The sequence below is a fragment of the Mustela nigripes genome, chromosome 13 (genome assembly GCF_022355385.1).
Source record: "Mustela nigripes isolate SB6536 chromosome 13, MUSNIG.SB6536, whole genome shotgun sequence".
In the NCBI taxonomy this organism is placed as follows: Eukaryota; Metazoa; Chordata; class Mammalia; order Carnivora; family Mustelidae; genus Mustela; species Mustela nigripes.
Genome location: NC_081569.1, coordinates 72,671,968 through 72,690,388, shown reverse-complemented (window position 1 = coordinate 72,690,388; position 18,421 = coordinate 72,671,968). Strand labels below are relative to the sequence as shown.

The window sequence follows — 18,421 nt, the reverse complement described above, 5'->3', positions numbered from 1 at the left end:
AGAGTGTAGCAAAGAAGTCAACTACCTCCTCGCTGGCTCCGCCCACGGCGGTGGCCTAGACACCTGGAGCCGGGAGTCGGGCGGGAGAGTCCTCGTTTGTTCTTTGCCCGCGTTCTCCGCCTTCCGCGTGTCATCTAACCAATGAGAGAGCGATGGGCGGCTGCCCTAGGACGTTTCCACTCCCGGAAAGGTTAGCCAATCCGTGGGAACTTGGTGGTTGCTAAGAAACATTTGAGTTTGGCTCCACCCATGCTAGGGTTTCGGCCAATGAAAATCTGTACTTTGGACTGTTGCCGCGAAACCAGTGAGATTAGTTCCACCACCTGAATGTTTCGGCGCCTGCGCAGATTGGGGAAAGTTCTGGAAGACGGCAGAGCTGCCGCCATTTTGCGGGAAGACGAGTGGCTCTGACGGTAGTGCTTGTTTTACTGCTGAGACTCTGGAAAACAGCCGTGCTTCGAGCCCCCAACACACCCAAAGGAACGGCGGAATCCGGGACCCCCCCTGTGGGGACCCGGAACTGGTGAGAAACCCCGAAACCCGGTCGTCCCGCGACGTCACCTATGCGTGACGTTGCCGCACGGCGCCTCCCCCTGACGTCACAGGCAGAAAATGGCGTCAAGAGCAGAACCGGGCAAACTTTTGAGACAATATTGTTGTTTACTTTGGTCTGAAAGTGTACTCTTCCTTAATGTAGACCGCTGGCATGACTTTAGGGATCGGCACTCTCTTTGCTCTGTCTCTTAAAGGTGAAGATGCTGTCTCAAGGATCCTAGTGACTGATCTCTTTCCAGGTCCCCGCAGCCCTGACGTTTAGGGTCGCCCGTACTGGGGCGGGGATAGGGGGGAGCATTGACTCAGCCCGTTAGGAGAGGGCTCGCAGAGTGGGATTTTAGCACTTAGTGCCAGCGCTCCGAGAGGGGTTAGGGAACTGAGACTTATTTCTCAGTCATTAGGCTCTGGAAGACTCGTGTTCATTGTGTTGGCCTCTGGGGTTTTCCCTGGTTCCTTTTTTTTTTTTTTTTTTAACCACCCGTTCCATGGCGATACAGAAGTACAGTGAGGCCATATATGAGGTTTTAGCATTGGGACACTGGCCCTCGCAGGGACGATGCGAATCGGTTACTTACAGGACCATTTTTTTAAAAGTGTAGCCTTGGCTTATTGCACAGCGTGGGAATGTATTTTATCTTTCTCATTGTTCTTGTTCTTGATTAAATTGCCTTCAGTTTGAAGGTGTTTTTGCCCAGTTCTGTGACTGGTCCCATCACCACATGGGTCTCTGCATGTGGTGAATTTTGCCTGAACTGAGCTGACCTCGGTTCTTGACTCTCCTTTGTCCCTTCAGCAGTGAGGCCTAAGCGGTTGTTGGGGTTCTTGACTGTGCTGTGACAAAGTCCAGACACTTGCATGCACCCCTCATGCAGTTTTTGGAGCAGGGATGGAAGAAGGCACTGTGGTTTTTTAGTGGATGGGGTTGATGGAATTTGACCCTTAATTTAGTACATGGGAAGAGTGAAAACTACCAATCTGAAAATGCAGTGGGTGAGACTTTACTGCTTCTAGGACACTTGAAGAGATAACACCAAACCGAGTGAGGTTTCAAGTTTTAAAATATGCTTATGTTCTGTATGTCTGTGCTTAAATAGATTTCATTCATTTCTGAGTACCTGCATGAAAACTTTACTTTGTAAGTGGTGGCTCATTTGTCAACTTGAATGAAAGTTTTTGTGCATGTGTTGAATTACTGCTACTCTGTACTAGCAGTCAACAAAGAGCAGCTGTTGAAATCAGAAGCATTTCATTGGGGAGGAAAAAGCAGATTTAAAAAAATAAAGAGGAGCTGTATGACATTTAGAAAACTTGTATAGACTTGGCAGGGAAAAATGACTGGTAAGAACAGAAATGATAGATTGGAACGTTTTATTTTTAAGAAGCAGTTTTCCACAGTCGGTTAAATAGTATGTGTTACAATGAGCTCGGTTCCTGATATTTTGAAGTTTGAAGTCCAAAAGATATTTTTCCTATCTGGAAGCCACACAGTAAGGTGTGACTAATGGGACTAATGCTTTTGATAAACGTTTCAGAATAGTAATTCCTTAGATGAGCACGTATTTTAAAGGAGACATCTTGGGGGGCACCTGAGTCAGCTTAAGCCCCAGTCAGTTAAGCAGCTGCCTTCAGCTCATGTCATGGTCCTGGGGTTTTGGGATCGAGTTCTGCAAGTGGGGAGCCTGCTTCGCCCTTTCCCTCTGTCTCCCAGCTTGTGCTCTCACTCTTTCTCTCTCTGTCAAATAAATAAAAATCTTTGAAAAATAAAAATGAAAAATAAAACATCTTGGGGTGCGTAGCTGACTCAGTGGGTAGAGCATGAGACGCTTGATCTCAGGGGTTGTTAAATTCGAGTACTACAGTGGAGGTAGAGATTACTTAAAAACAAAATCTTAAAAAAAAAACAAAAACTAGATCATGCTGTGTGCTCTTCTTTTTAAAATTTCTTTTAAGGCTGAGGTATAAAGTACGAGAGACTTATGAAGTACAGAAGAAGATAGAATGGATAAGACATTAGACTTTGGGTCAGGAGACCTTAATCAAGAGTCAGCTACTCCATTTAAAAGTTTTGTGATTCTGGGCTGTTGACAAAACCTTAGTTTTTTCACTGTGCATTGGACCTGATAGCTGCTTATAGGATGTATTACCTTCGATTGTTAAATGAATGTACTGTGTCAGTGGGGCTCCTGGGTAGCTCAGTTGTTGAGCATCTGCCTTTGTTTGGCTCAGGTTGTGATCCCAGGGTTCTGGGATCAAGCCTCACATCAGGCTCCTTGCTCAATGGGAGGCCTATTAATCCCCATTCCCCTGCTTGTGTTCCCTCTTTCGCTGTTTGTCAAATAAATAAACTTTATTTTTAAAAAATTTTTTTGGGGGCGCCTGGGTGGCTCAGTGGTTTGGGCTGCTGCCTTCGGCTCGGGTCACGATCTCAGGGTCCTGGGATCGAGCCCCGCGTCGGGCTCCCTGCTCCGCAGGAAGCCTGCTTCCCTCTCTCTCTCTCTCTCTGCCTGCCTCTCTGCCTACTTGTGATCTCTGTCTGTCAAATAAATAAATAAAATCTTAAAAAAAATTTTTTTTTAAATATATTTTTATTTTTTTAAGATTTTTTTCATTTATTTGACAGAGAGACACAGCAAGAGAGGGAACACAAGCAGGGGAAGTGGGAGAGGGAGAAGCACGCTTCCCTCCAGGCAGGGAGCTGGATGCCGGGCTCGATCCCAGGACTCCAGAATCAGGGCTCGATCCCAGGACTCCAGAATCAGGACCTGAGCTGAAGGTAGACACCTAACGACTAAGCCACGCAGGCGCCCCTAAAAAAATATTTGTTAAAAGTGTACAATGTTGGGACGCCTGGGTGGCTCAGTTGGTTGAGCAGCTGCCTTCGGCTCAGGTCATGATCCCAGCGTCCTGGGATCCAGTCCCACATCGGGCTCCTTGCTCCGCAGGGAGCCTGCTTCTCCCTCTGACTCTGCCTTCCACTCTGTCTGCCTGTACTCGCTCTCTCTCTCTCTCTTACAAATAAATAAATAAAATCTTAAAAAAAAAGTGTACAATGTTATTATAATAAGAGATTGAGTTTACTTTTTTTATTTTAAGATTTTATTTTTAAGTAATTTTGTACACTCAACATGGGGTCGATCTCAGGCACAATCCTGAGATCAAGAGTTGCAAGCTCTACCAACAGAGGCAGCCAGGCGTCCCAAGTTCACTGGTTCTTAGACAAACCTATTTGATTTTGATTTGACTTCCATTTTAAGGCTTAAATTTGATTCCAGGTAATTTTTGTTTGGCTCTTTCCAAGAACCTTGTCTCTGTAACAGGCTTACTACAGTGCCTAGGAATATTAGGTATTGTAGGAGTGATTAGTTGTATTTTTATATTACTTATTTTATATTAGTTATTACTTTTATGCTCCTGCTTTACTCTTTTTTTTTTTTTTTTTTTTTTTTAAAGATTTTATTTATTTATTTGACAGAGAGAAATCACAAGTAGTCGGAGAGGCAGGCAGAGAGAGAGAGACACGGAAGCAGGCTCCCTGCTGAGCAGAGAGCCCGATGCGGGACTCGATCCCAGGACCCTGAGATCATGACCTGAGCCGAAGGCAGCGGCTTAACCCACTGAGCCACCCAGGCGCCCATTCTCCTGCTTTACTCTTAAATCACCAAATCTGAGGACAGCAAGGACAGCATCATTGGATGATGCATTAGCTGCTTTGAAGAGGAAAAAGCTGTTGCCTGGGTGGCTCAGTCATTGAGCGCATGGCTTCCACTCATTTATTTGACACAGCAAGTCAGGGAACAGCAAGCAGGGGGAGTGGGATAGGGAGAAGCAGGCTTCCTGGAGAGCAGGGAGCCTGACTGACCTGGGGATCCCAGGTCTCTGGGATCATGACCTGAGCCAAAGACAGACGTTCAATGACTGAGCCACCCAGGTGCCCCAATAAATAAAATCTTAAGAAAAAAAGAAAAAAAAATGGATGGGGCACTTGAGTGGCTCATTGGGTTAAAGCCTCTGCCTTCGGCTCAGGTCATGATCTCAGGGTCCTGGGATCGAGCCCCTGGTCCATGGGCTCACTGCTTGGCGGGAAGTCTGCTTCCCCCCATCTCTCTTTGCCTCCCTCTCTGCCTACTTGTGATCTCTGTCAAATAAAATCTTTAAAAAATTTTTTAAAAAAATTTAAAAAAAAAGGACAAAGCTCTTGTGGATATGGTAAGTCTGATTATGATTAAGCTCCTTCCACAGAAGTTTTTCAGATTAGTTGGAGTTTTTTTGGTTTTTGGTTTTTAGTCAGCTTTATTGAGGTATAGTTGATATAAAGTAAAGCTGTACACATTAAGGTACAAAGTTTGATGGGTTTTGATGTTTAAACACCCATGAAACCATCACTGTCAAAAGTTTCTTCTGCTCTTTTGTAATCCTTTCTTCCTAGGCCCTCTCCACCTCCTGTTATCCCTAGGCAACCACTGATCTGCTTTCTGCCAGTACAGGTTAGTTTACATTTCCTAGAATTTTTTCCTTTAAATGGAAGCACACAGTATGTGTATACTTTTGTCTTTTTTCTTTCACTCAGCATAATTATTTTGAGATTCGTGCATGTTTTGTATGTTGATAATTCCAGACCAATATTTTTTAAATTATTTATTCTGTTGATCTTGTTTGATATTTGGGGGTTTTTTTCTAAATTTTTTTTTTTAAGATCGTACTTATGTATTTGACAGAGAACTTGAGTGCATGCACAAGCAGGGGGAGCAGCAGGCAGAGGGGAAGGAGAAGCAGGCTTCCTGCTGAACAATGAGACAAGCAGGGGCTCAATCCGACGACCCTGGGATCATAACGTGAGCTGAAGACAGATGCTTAACCGACTGAGCCATCCAGGCATCCCTGATATCATCTTTTTGGTTTTATTTTGGACTGGCCTTTGGTGGACAGATTTGGGAAAGATGATTGCTAGGTGTGAAAGCTTGGAGGAGATAGGAAGTATTACCCTTCCTCTCTAGACAGGCTTCAGGGTGAAATTGGTGAAGGTGGTCTTAATCATTATCTTTCTGAGTTACCCGAATTCTAGTTGGTATTATATGGGAAATGCTTAGTGCTGAGTCTTATAATTTTGATGTTTAGGTGGGGGATGTGGAGAAGAGCTTAGGCCTGATTTGCTTTCTGGTGTTATTTTGTCTCGTTCCTGATTTTTAGTCTTACATCTTTTTTTTTTTATTGGAAATACATGCTTATTTCTATGATTTAAGTTTAAACCAGTTATTAACACAGAATTTTGAACTATAGAATGGAGGCCTAGTCCATTGTCAAGTGAATAATAATTTTGAATGCCAATATTTTCTCTTCACAGGACAGGGTGTGTATTATATTTTGTTTCTTTTTTTTTTTTTTTAAGTTTTTAAAAAGATTTTATTTATTTGGCAGAGAGATCACAAGTAGGCAGGGAGGCAGGCAGAGAGAGAGGGGGAAGCAGGCTCCCTGCTGAGCAGAGAGCCCGATGTGGGGCTCGATCCCAGGACCCTGAGATCATGACCTGAGCTGAAGGCAGAGGCTTAACCCACTGAGCCACCCAGGTGCCCCTATATTTTGTTTCTGTCTAGATATTTATTTTCCTTCTAGATACTTGACTTTTTAAAAGCTACAGAGTGAAACTAGTTCAGATTTAAAATGTACAAAAATAAACCTAGAGTAAGCCACAGCCAGGAAGATCCCTTTGGAATTCAAGAAACAGAAGTGTGTATTCTAAAGTCTGTGTCTTGGAGGAGGAAGGGAATGTGGGGTGCCAGCAGGGGTAGAAAAATATGAGATTCTTACGTATCCATGTCCTCTTCTCAGATCTGCTACTATGGCATCCGATGACTTTGATATAGTGATTGAGGCCATGCTGGAGGCGCCCTATAAAAAAGAGGAGGTAATATTCCCCATCTCACTCCTGGAATTGGGTTGGTAAGAAGAAGCAGTTATAGATCATAAGTTTCAACACTTTGTAAATCCTCTTTCCCGGCATGTTTCCTATGCATCGTGGCTAGTCATAGAAGTCATAGTTTTTTAGTAAGCGCCACTCTCCAGCTTCTGTACTCAAAGGCATGCTGGCAGAGAGGGTCCCAAAGCTGGGGCGAGGAGTGGGAGGAGGTTGGGGTAGAACGTACTGGGAATAAGTGCTTTGTTCTTAGCTCTCAGTGACAGAGTAGAAATTCAGTGTATCTCAGACGTAAATAATTTCTCACTCTTTTGGGAAATAGATTGTCAGTACAACAAATGTCAAGTAGCTAAAGTTTTGACATCATAATCTGTCACTCTGATCTTTTTGGGTGGTTTCCTTCCTTCCTTCTCTTATTCCCTTTGTCAGGAGATCCAGGTGCTCACAAACTGGCCAGATAATTGTGAGCTTTGATTTCATAAGCTTTCTTCTCTGTCCACTTTTGTTCTTCTCTTGCTCAATGGAATGTGTGTGTCTACCACCTTGTATCTGGTGACATTCTTCCTGGCAAACCCCTCAGGAAGAACAGCAAAGGAAAGATGTTAAAAAAGATGGCCCTAGCACCACCAGCGTGAGCAGTACCAGCACCAGTGGCACCAGTGGGAGCAGCGCCGGTGGGGAGGCGAGCAAGTAAGTGTGGCGTGAGGAAGCAGTTGCGTCTGTCATCAGAGAAACAGCCAGAATGGGGATGTGGATTTTTAGTGATGGCTCTGCTGGGTCCTGGGAATCACAGTGATTTGGTTTAATGATCTTCTCCTCTTCACATTCCAACATAGGCTTGTGGCTCTGTTCTAGCATCTTTCTGTTTCAGTTGAAGAAAACAGCCAGGGGACCCCTGATTTGGAAACAGCAGCTTTTGCTGTGCTTTGGGGGGAAATGGCCACTTCGGATGCCTGACAGCATTCAGGGCTGTGTGCAAGTTGGTGTTGCTGTGAACGCCTGCCAGGTCACCTGGGGCTCTTTGGTCTTTTATTGCCGTTCTACCCTGATCTTTCTGTCACTCCTTTTCCCTGGGGAAAAGGAGAAAACCTTCTTGATAATGAGAATTTATTCCCTCCTTTACAGGAAGAAGAGGAGTCGGAGCCATAGTAAAAGCAGGGATAGAAAGCGCAGGTCAGTTGTTTTGGGGGCTTTTGCATTTTGAGAAGTCTTCGAATGGGAAGATAGCAGGGAGAGCTATCCTCAGAGGCCAGAAGAGGCCAGGGTGCCCTTTAGCAAACTCAGTAGTGCCTTCCCCCTGTAGTCGCAGTCGGGACCGGGACCGGCACAGGCGGAGGAGCAGTCGGAGCCGAAGTCGAGACCGGCAGCGGCGCCACCGCAGCCGGAGCTGGGACCGGCGGCACAGTAGTGAGTCCCGCAGTCGTGACCGGCGGCGTGAGGACCGCGTGCGCTACAGGAGCCCGCCTCTTACCACTGGGTATCGCCTCTTGCTCATATGATGGCGTTTGTGTTGGAGTCTGGGTAGGCCTTGTGTGCTGTAGTTCCTCCCAGCGGGTGCTCGCAACCCACTGTGGCAGGCAGGAGGCCCCAGGACCAGAAGGGTGGTATTGACAATTCCTGTGTGATGAGGTGCTGGAATCTGGCTTTCTCGTGCTGGAAGTCCAGGCATTGGACTGATGTGGGTGAAATTGGATGACACGATTTTCCATTTGTCATTGTCTTTTCCACAGGCGCAGGTACGCACACAGTAAGAGCCCTCATTTCAGAGAAAAGAGCCCAGTCAGGTGAGTTGATAGTGAACAGTCTTCCAGGGACTGTGAGTTCTGACTAGAAAGCCGCTTGAGCCAGAGTCCAGGAATGCATGGTACTTGAGGAGAGCTGGAGAGCAGTAACCGTGTATCAAGAGCGGGGTGTCTCACCAAATTGCACTCGCTCTTCAGGGAGCCCATTGATAATCTGAGTCCCGAGGAGCGTGATGCCCGCACGGTATTCTGTATGCAGTTAGCTGCCCGCATTCGGCCTCGGGACCTGGAGGACTTTTTCTCTGCTGTTGGCAAGGTAACCCTCCCCCACCCTTACCTGTCTTCCCTGTATAGCTATCTTCTGTTCATCCTCTTTTATGCCCAACTCAGGATTTTCTCCTTGCTCTGGATAGGTTCGTGACGTCCGAATCATCTCTGATCGGAACTCCCGTCGTTCTAAGGGCATCGCCTATGTGGAGTTTTGTGAAATCCAGTCCGTGCCGCTGGCCATTGGGCTGACCGGGCAGCGGCTGCTTGGAGTGCCCATCATTGTCCAGGCTTCACAGGTGAGCAAGCTGTGAAGCTGACAGGAGAAAATGGGTTTGGAGGGAGGAGGTTTGGGATGCGAGCTATCAGTTCCTTCTCGCCTAGGCTGAGAAAAACCGACTGGCAGCCATGGCTAACAACCTGCAGAAGGGCAGCAGCGGGCCAATGCGCCTCTATGTGGGCTCCCTGCACTTCAACATCACAGAGGACATGCTTCGGGGCATCTTTGAGCCGTTCGGCAAAGTGAGTAGAAAGTGATAGAAAGCTCTGAAGGGAATTGGGAAAAGCAGGGAGGGTAAGCCTGCCTCTTTGTTCTGTCTGTCCAGCATTGGCCCACCGCACCTGCCAGAACGTGCAGATTGTCCGTGCCATCGAAGTGAGGCTCCATCTGTGCAGTCAGAGTACTCAGTGCGCACATGAGTCTGGCATCGGGAGCTCAGATAACGGGGTCCAGATTTAGTAAGATGAGCAGGGTGTTATGGAAAGAGGGGGCCTTTGTCTCTTTTTAAAGTGATTTGGAGAGTTAGAACTAGTTGGCTCCAAAGTTAGAGGTAGTTAGAACTGGTAGGAAAGATCACAGGTGAGGGTACCCCCAAAAACTGCTAATAATTTTTCCTCCTCTTACAGATTGATAATATTGTCTTGATGAAGGATTCAGATACAGGCCGTTCTAAAGGTTATGGTTTCATTACGGTGAGTCTCTGGTCTTTAACTTTGGAATTTCATTGTGGTTTGTCCACTTGTCTGATTTGCAGCTTAGCTTCATCCTCCTCCTTTAGGAACTGTCTAAATGACCCATAAGCCCTGGTGCCTGAAGCCTGGACTAGCCTTCTGCCCCTTGAGATGAGTGCATTGCTTGAGATCTTGGCTTTGCTCCTGCACACTGTCAGTGGCCCTGGTGTGGGTGTGTCCAGGCGTTCAACCAGCCTCCCTCGTGCCTCGTCTTGCTCTTTGGGTAATAGAAGTGACTTCAGGCTGCAGCTGCAGGGCTGGGGGCCTGAGGGAGGTTAGGTGTGGGCTTCTGTAGATATGCTTTATGAAATTGGTATGTTTTCATGATAGGAGCAGGAATAGGGATTTTTTTTTTTTTCGCCCTGGCCCTACCCCCATTAAAATCAGTTTTTCCATTTAGAAATATCTTTATATTCAGGGACCACTGTAGGGAGAAGAGCGAGGCCATATTTTACCTTTTCCTGACACTCCCAACACAATTGCTTCCAGTTCCCATAACTGGTTCTTACAGCCCTGTGTGACTCCAGGTTGAGGACTGGCTGCCAGCCCCTGAGTCTCATGGAAGCCGATATTTTCTAGGTTCAGTCCAGGCAGCACACACACCCCCCACAGTTGCCTGCAGGGCTGAGGAGAGGTAGGTTGTGTTCCACCAGGGGCATTGCTCACCTCAGAGAAGTATCCGGTGAAGGCAAGCCACCTACACCGCCTGCCTAGGAACTGTCAGTACTGCGTGCCAGGCCCTAGGGCAGGTGCTACCAGAGGAAACAAAGCCAGCTCCGGTGCTCACAGTGGCAAGTACCTCTTCTAACTCCTGGGTGACTCAGATGCAGAAAAGCTTTTGAGGCCTTTTTGCCCTTGTGCTGCCACCTTTTTGGTCAATATCCTTGACACATTAGCAGCAGACTGGGATCTTCCCCATAGCAGGCTGCTCTGGTGCCACTGGGCAGTAGAGCCCTATGATCAGCAGCACTGGCGGAGGTGTAGGGCTGGGGTGCCATCTTGCTCTCCATGCCAAGGTGCACTCCCTCTTATGGTGGGGCTTTGGAGTTCCAGATTCCTACTTCTTGATTGAGAATTGCAACTGACGAGCCCTAAAGGCTGAAATAAAGGAAGCTGGGCTCTCAGACTGTCTTACTTCCGTTACTGTGCTCATTTGTGCCGCAGCCTGTAAGGGTAGGCCACCCTATAGATAATAGAGTTCTTGCATTATTGGGTTCTTAGTGGAGTTGGAAGAGTGAAGTGATTGCCATTGAGTCAGTTGGAAAAGGTCCTTTTCACATGATCATTTTGGGGGCTGGGTATCTTTGGTCACATTCCCTGGGACAGAAGAATTTGTGCCACAATGAGCATGCAGTTTTCCTGGGATAGCTTGACTAGGCGGTGGTAGTGGGGCTTGGAGAGCATGTCCGCGCCCAGGAGGTGACTGATACGGCCTGGGTTTCTTGTAGTTCTCAGACTCTGAGTGTGCCCGGCGGGCCCTGGAACAGCTGAATGGCTTTGAGCTTGCTGGTCGACCTATGAGAGTTGGCCATGTGACTGAGCGTCTGGATGGTGGCACAGACATCACTTTTCCAGATGGGGACCAGGAGCTGGATCTGGGATCAGCAGGTGGACGTTTGCAGCTCATGGCCAAATTGGCAGAAGGTGGAGAGTGTTTCTCTGCAGAGTGAAGAAGGGGGGTGGGATTTTAGATCAGGGGTTGGGACTTAATGCCAACTTCGCTTTCCCTTTTAGGCTCTGGAATCCAGCTGCCTACCCCAGCTGCAGCTGCCGCCGCCGCCGCCGCCCAGGCTGCTGCTGCCTTGCAGCTGAATGGGACGGTGCCCTTGGGGGCCCTGAACCCTGCGGCTCTGACTGGTAGACTTGGACTTGGGAAAGGGAGGAGGGGTTAGGGCCTGGAAAGAAGAAATGCTCTGTGCTCACTAACTTGCACCTCTTTCTGTTGTAGCTCTGAGTCCAGCCTTGAACCTCGCCTCCCAGGCAATTGCCTCCCAGTGCTTCCAGCTTTCCAGCCTCTTTACCCCTCAGACCATGTGAGTCTCAGGGTATGGCTCAGTTTAGTCTTTGGTTTTTTTCTTTCCTTTAGCATTCCCTGACCTCTTCTCCTTGCCATAGGTAAATCAGTGGTGCAGTACACTGCCTCCCTGTGCCTCTGGGTCCTGCCACTCCCTTCTCCACATCTACCCTTCCACGGCCCCTTCTCCATTTTGTGGACCAAGCCATCCTGAGCGTGTGGATATTGACTGTGTGGGAACTGGGGCCACCCTTGAACTCAAGAAGAGCTCCTGCTCAGAGCCATTGGAAATGGACTCTGATGAGCAAAGCCACTAGTCAAAGAGGACAGAATCTGCACCTGCGTTGAACACCTGTTTCTCCATGTATGTCGTCTTCTAGGATGACCTTCATTGCTCTTTCCAACCACCTCTTAGTGATTCCTGGTTCCTCCCCTGTTGGGAAGGCCATAGGGCATTAACTGAAGGAACTAACCTCTCTTCTCTTCCTGTACCTTTACCCTACAGTCTGTTGAGGAAAACCCTTAAGACCTCTGGTCCAAGAGGACTTTGGAGTCTAGGGGGGGAATGGTGAACGTTGAAGGTGCTGGCTTTCTGCTGCACAGGTCCCAGAAGAGGGCAAGGACATGCATGTTGTGAAGCCTGCCTTAGGCCTCACTTGGGGCCAGAACTGCTCCTGTGGGCTCAGCATCTTGCTGGGAGGTGTGGAAATGATCTGTCCTGCCAGGCATTTTGGATGTCTTAGGGGCGGGGCTTTCAGGAGTTTAGCAAAAGGTGGGATACCTTTCCATTATCTTTTATCTTCCTTTGTATAGTTGTCCTTCCTCCCAGGTCCTGCCCAGGATGGGGGGATGGAGAGGAGGCTGCTACTCTCTACCATTTCCCATGTGCCTCTACTGTGGGCTCAACCCCAGCTGTTAAAGCTGCTCCTGTCCCCTACCTGGGCACACATGAGCCCTTTTCACTGGATTTTATACCCTTGTGTCTGTGTACATAAAAATATATGTATATGCATGTGTACATACATGTGCATACGTACACATACATGTGCATATATGCATATAAACTTTGTATAAAAGGCAGGCTCCACTGTTGTGGCCGCTGCCCATATGTGTGTGGTCTCAGTCAGTTGGTGTGTTTGATGCTAATAACTTCTTATGAGCCAAAACCATGAATGGTTCTAGGGTTAGAAAACATTTGTAAAGCTTTTGTGTTTTTTTTCCTTTATTTTAATTTTGTTTTATCTAACCTTGCTTAGAAATTAAAGTGGATGGAAGGCACACACCTGGATGGAAGTTCCCCCATCTATCTGCATTATACTCTCCACCCCGTGGGTCTTCTCCATATGTCTTCATCTTAACTATTTCCTTTTTTTTTTCCTCCCCACCCACCCATCCTAAATATTTCCAAACCTACCTTGTCATTGGACTCATGAATTGGCTGTCTCTGAGCCCGAGGACAGATCTTATCTTTCCACCAGATGGCAGTATGATGGTAGCACATTTTGCACCTTTGGTTAGAGGTATTTTGTGATCTTGTGTTTAAGTACCAGAGAAGCCTCCTAGGTTCACCAATTTTACCATTAGCCTCTGTGCCCACCTGTGGCTCTCTTTGTGGCAGAACTCCCAGTCCAGTATCCAGAGCAGTTGGGGTATCATACATTGGGACTCCCCAGGCTTGAAGTCGGCTATTCCTCAGTCAGTCCCCTCAACTGTTGTTTTCCATATAGGACTCTGGCACAACACAGGCTTGGGACCAGTGAATTCCAGAATGCCAAGTATTCCAGGAATTGCCCTGAGGAAGGGGAGGCACACATCATCTTCCACCTGCTTTGTAGGGCTTATGACAAGGGGCCTGCCATAACTCGGCAGCTCAGCTCGCTCTGTAGGGACCAGCCTAGAGAAGAAGGTCTGAGGTTCAGGGCCAGAGCTCTGTGGGACTCCTCCATTCTCTACCAGTCTCTATGGCAACAGAATGTTAAGACTTTATTGTAATGCTAAAAATATGGATAATTGCTGTTCCGTTTTAATTTGTCAGCTCTCAGACTTCTAAGCAGAGCAAAGGTTTATTGGTGATACTAGCTTTTGGGGTTGCTTTTCACACTGAAATATTAGGTTCTTGGTGCCTGCTTGTGGCAGAAAAGGCCACTGGGACCCAGAACTAGCTCTTCATCTCCCCACCATAATCCCCCCCCCCTTACCCCCCCCCCCCCCCCCCCCCGGGCTGCTGCAGCCTCAGCCTCGCTGCTCCTGTTGCCTTTGCCGCCACCCCCACCTTTTCCCTGTCCTGGTTTGCTCTCTGGGCCTGGGGGAAGGGAAGGAGGCTGCACTGATTTTAGGTAGTAGCTGGCTAGGGCCCAGTTCCCCTATAGTTATTGATTTGGCTGCTAATGCATCCTGAAAAACAGCGTGGACCATTTTTGTTAGTTATCCTGAGGCTCAGGACCAGGCTTCCTCATGGCGGTCTTGAACTCCTCCAAACTATAAATAACAACAGGCCTTGCCTGCCTCCCTGCCTTCATCAGATGGATGCCCGCGTCTGCTTGGTTTCCTTTCGTTCCCATGCTTGCCTACTTTGGCCTGCCTTCACTTTGCTTTCTTTCAGCTTAGTTTTCCCACCAGTCCTTTGTTCCTCATACAGCCTCTTGCTGGGGGAGAGAGAATGGTGGAAGTGAGGAAACATCTAGGACAACTACTCTAGCCTTAACCTATATAAGGTGACAGCATCTAGTGGGTGACAGCCAGAGTCACTACATGTGACTCAGTGCCTTCTAGTTACTCATTTCTGCATTGGGGGTGAGAGGAGGGGGCAGCAAACAGCCTCCTAAGGTAAAAGAAACCTTCCTGAGGCTCCATTGCCTGGGCGTAGTGGCTCAGGTGTGGGTAGAGAGACTGGCCCAGATCCTTTTCTAGCATAGAATTGCCCTGCTGTCCTCTGTTCTAAAATGACGTTCACCTGACTTCTGACTTCTAGCCTATACTTCTGTCTTCTTTAAGGCAGTGGTATTTCCTCCTTGTTCTTTAAACTTACATGTTCTTGGAATTGGGTTTCTGCCTACTTCCTTCTTAGGCTCCCAACAGCCCCCAGATGTGAGTGACCAGAGGAAGCAGGTGTTTGCCATTTGAATCTTTAGTCCTGGTGCTTAGGAGGAAGGGAACTGAGTTCGCAACTTGAAGGGAGATGGTCATCACAGCCTCTCCTTTCTCTTTACAGAAGGAGTGTGGTGAGAGTCAGGAAGTAATGGTTGGACAGCGGGGAGGGGCTGTGCTGGCTCCGGAAGTGGGAGGTGGTACGACGATACTTGTTGACGCTGGCACAGCGCTGTCTTGGGTTAGGCATTGCCCTAGTCACTTGGTGTGTACTGAGTTCTTAATCCTCACAACAACCCTCTCACCATCTTTGCTTTGTGAACAAGGAAACGGATACCCAAAGAGGGTAAGTAACCTGTAATCGTGGGCGATTACACAGCAAGTTTGGGATTCCAATCCAGGCAGTCCAGCTTCGCATTCTTAGATCCTAATCTCAGCCTGCCCCTCTGGGAGCCAAGGCCTGGGAGTTGCTTTTTCTACCTCTATATCCTGAGTTCTCAGTACGTCCTGCACTTTTCCACTTCCATGTTTGCTCATCTTGTTCTCTGACCGTCTTCTGCTGGTCAAAATCCTGTCCTGTAAGACTCTGAAGCTTTGCTAGCTGATTTCCCTTTTCAGGATTGGTTGTCCTGTTACAAGTCTCATTCTGCCTTCATGAACAGTTCTGTGTAAACTCTTACTAAAAGATGATTATAGCCCGATGAGGCCAGCCACAGACATGTCTTCTTCATTATTGCTTTGCTTTGCATATGTTAGGTGTCTGTTAATTCCCTCTCTGTTCAAGTCAGAGCTAAGCTTTCCGACACCCTTCCTTCCTGGCCTGTGTTCCCTAGCATCCTCCGTTCCTTCCTCATCCCTCCAGGAGAGAAGGCAGCTTTACTCTTTTTGGTGTTACCATGGTATCCTCTGATGCTTCCTGTCAAAAAAGTGCTGCTTGCCATCCAACAGAGACTGATGTTTCCATGGCAACCAGGTGATGTGATAGTCGTGAGCTGGCTGCAGGAAAGAAATTCTGGTCTCAGAACTGGGTCTGAACCTTCAGGCTTCAAACATCCCTTCTCTTCCCTCCCAACTTCTGCACTTTGTATCCAGGACGTATTTGCTCTCCATGTGCTCTTGGTGGAGAGAGTTCTGTGAGCAGTGAAGCAGACCAACCAATTTAGAACATCTAGGAACATGGAGGCAAGGAAAGAGCTGATCAAAGCTCACTTTTAAAAGTTGGATGAGTTCTGTTAGCTTTCCCACATGATCTCCTCTCAAGAGCCCTTAAGGATTTGGCTGCAGTTACTGGAGGGCCATTAAGCAGTTATTTTTGAGGGCAATGGTAGATGGATGAGGGGCCTGAAGACTGGCAAGGAGCCAGTCAGTGCTGGCTTGCAGGGAGGGGAAGCAGTGACCTTGGAAATCAGAGACTTGTCAAACTCTAGCCAATGTTCCAGAAAGGAAGGCAGCTTTCATTAGCTTTTAAGCATCGTGAAACCTCCTTGTTTAGAAAGGGAGTGCCAAAAATTAGCCTTTTCTGAACTCCTGGGCTCGTCCAAGCCAGAGGGCCTTCACCCTGCAGCAGAACAGTCACACTCTGGAGCAACACCATGGGCTGCAGATGGCTCTGCTGTCCGAGAGCAGTTGAGTACTCAACTGGGGGTTCGTCCCTCTGTGACTTGGACTCCTCATCTGTGGAAAGGGAGAGCTGATAGCAGCACCTGTCTCTGGGACGGTGTGAGGCTGAGATAAAAGCCAGTGGAGAGGGCTCGGAACTTGAGAGCTTGTTACTACTACTGGCCATCATTATTCCCACTTCTTCCTGACCTCAGAATGCTCCCCATGTGCAGGGAGAAAAGTGAGGGTGAGGCAGTGGTGAAAGCAATTCTTCCTGGACTGAAGTCCCCTGCTCACAAGGTCCTGGGTCACAAGCACCCTGGATTTCAGAAGAGTAAGTCTCACTGGCTCAGTCCCTTTTTTGTGCCTGAAACTATACATCAGAGGGGCCACTTGGGGGCCCAGCCAGTTCAGTGTCTGCCTTCGGCTCAGGTCATGATGCCAGAGTCCTGGAATGGAGTCCCACATTGGGCTCCCTGCTCAGCGGGGAGTCTGCTTCTCCTTCTGCAACCCCCCAACTCATGCTCACTCACTCTAAAAGAAAAAAGAAAAAAATATTTAAAATCAGATAGCAATCAGATGGCTTCAAAAAGTCAAAGTGATTCTCTCCTCAGCCACCCCATCAGGTACCTTCAGCAGGACTCCTGCTGTTTGCTTTGGCCAGGGAAACCTTGAAGTGTTCCCTGCTACCACCCTTTGCTTAGTGCCCCTCCTCGCCTGCCGCAGGAGTCTGCTAGCACCTGCCATCACTGGTCTCCAGGGCTCTGACGACTTCTTTTCAGTGAAAGATTTTAAATCAGCTCAGGTCCTCTAAAGACAAATCATAACTAGAACAAAAAAATGGAAAACTGCAGTATAATGCCATCACTTAGGCTTCAGTTGCCAGTCTTTCCTCCTGTCCCCCAATATTCCTCAAAACAACAAATCTAATAATGGGGGTCCTTTGGAGGCAAGTTGAACCTTTGACAGAGACACAGCAAGAGAGAACACAAGCGGGGAAGAGGGAGAAGCAGGCCCCCCGGTCGAGCAGGGAGCATGATATGGGGCTCGATCCCAGGACCCTGGCATCGTGACCTGAGCTGAAGGCAGATGCTTAAAGACTGAGCCATCCAGGCACCCCATCTATTATTTATTTATTTCTTAAAGATTTTATTTATCTGTTTGAGAGAGAGCACGAGCAGGGGAGGGGCAGAGGGAGAAGCAAAAAGTAGGCTCCCTACTAAGCAGGGAACCCAATGCGGGACTCCATCCCAGGACCCTGGGATCATGACCTGAGCTGAAGGTAGACACTTAACCGACTGAAGCACCCAGGTGCCCCTCTTTATTTTTTAAAGTAATCTCTGCACCCATTGTGAGGCTCAAACTCACAACCCCAAGATGAAGAGTTACATGCCCCAACAACTGGGCCAGCCAGGTGCCCCCTTAGACTTGCATCTCCGGGGTGCTGATGTGCCTTGAGAAGTTAGTAAGCTGTCGGGGTCCCTGAATAAGGGATCAGGACACAGATCTTGGGGGGAAAAAAAATTCCAAGGCTCATTTCTGTAATGTTTGACAAATTACAAAGATGTTTCCATTGCATTAGTTATCATGACCATCCTACAAGGTAGGTATTGTTACCTTTATTTTATAATTGGGAAAGCTGAGGTCCAGAAAAGAAGGGAGATTGAGAGTGACTTTCTGCATCCAGAAAATAGTGGGACTAAGTACTAATTAAAGTGCTGGCAGGGCTCCCATGGAATCTGTATGGGCACATAGAGTCTACCAGGCCACCAAGCCATGGAGTATGTCTTTTAAAGTCAAAGGGATAAAGGGGCACTTGGCTGGCTCAGTTGGCACAGGGTGCAACTCTTGATCTCCGGGTTGTGAGTTTGTGCCCCACACTGGGGGGTGAAGATTACCTTAAAAAAAAAAAAAAATGACAAGGCACCTTGAGCATATCCACCAGAGAGCCACCAAGATGATAAAGGACTAAGAAGCAGGATGCTCTTACCTGGCTTTGGAGTCCCTTGACAACTGGGCTGTACCATCCCCTCAAGTTTTGCTGCCTTCTTACAGGGAGAGTGTCTATCTCACACGCGGGGCTGCCTATCCTGTCCCATGTCTCCTGTGCACTTGTTCACATAGTTTCTCCACAAGGAGTTTCTTCTTCCCCCAATCTAGCCTGCATATATCCTTTAAGACCCAGTTCCTAAAATTTGTCTCCAAATTCTGTTTCTTCATTCAGAATTCTTAGAG

General features: G+C 47.8%; 1 protein-coding gene across 2 annotated transcripts; it reads left to right on the top strand.

The window, feature by feature from the left end:
* The first annotated feature begins 336 nt into the window (after positions 1-336).
* RBM23 (RNA binding motif protein 23) lies at positions 337-12,788 on the top strand. 2 transcript variants are annotated; one of them, XM_059372885.1, is made up of 14 exons: positions 337-523; positions 6,382-6,457; positions 7,047-7,156; positions 7,592-7,639; positions 7,770-7,943; positions 8,197-8,250; positions 8,407-8,524; positions 8,622-8,774; positions 8,860-8,997; positions 9,382-9,447; positions 10,935-11,130; positions 11,221-11,343; positions 11,435-11,519; positions 11,602-12,788. In XM_059372885.1, the coding sequence occupies exons 2-14, from the start codon at positions 6,392-6,394 to the stop codon at positions 11,603-11,605; spliced, it is 1,335 nt and encodes a 444-aa protein (XP_059228868.1). In that variant the 5' UTR covers positions 337-523; positions 6,382-6,391; the 3' UTR covers positions 11,606-12,788. The 2 variants fall into 2 exon arrangements, with proteins under 2 accessions (XP_059228868.1, XP_059228867.1); XM_059372884.1 differs by lacking the exons at positions 337-523; positions 11,602-12,788 and having other exon boundaries at positions 11,435-11,523.
* Positions 12,789-18,421: the final 5,633 nt, after the last annotated feature.

Coding starts and splice junctions, on each gene's coding strand:
- RBM23 (XM_059372885.1), top strand. CDS start 6,392: ATGGCATCCGATGACTTTGATATAGTGATTGAGGCCATGCTGGAGGCG. Junction 8,998..9,381: donor TCTTTGAGCCGTTCGGCAAA/GTGAGTAGAAAG, acceptor CTCCTCTTACAG/ATTGATAATATTGTCTTGAT. Junction 11,344..11,434: donor GAACCCTGCGGCTCTGACTG/GTAGACTTGGAC, acceptor TTTCTGTTGTAG/CTCTGAGTCCAGCCTTGAAC.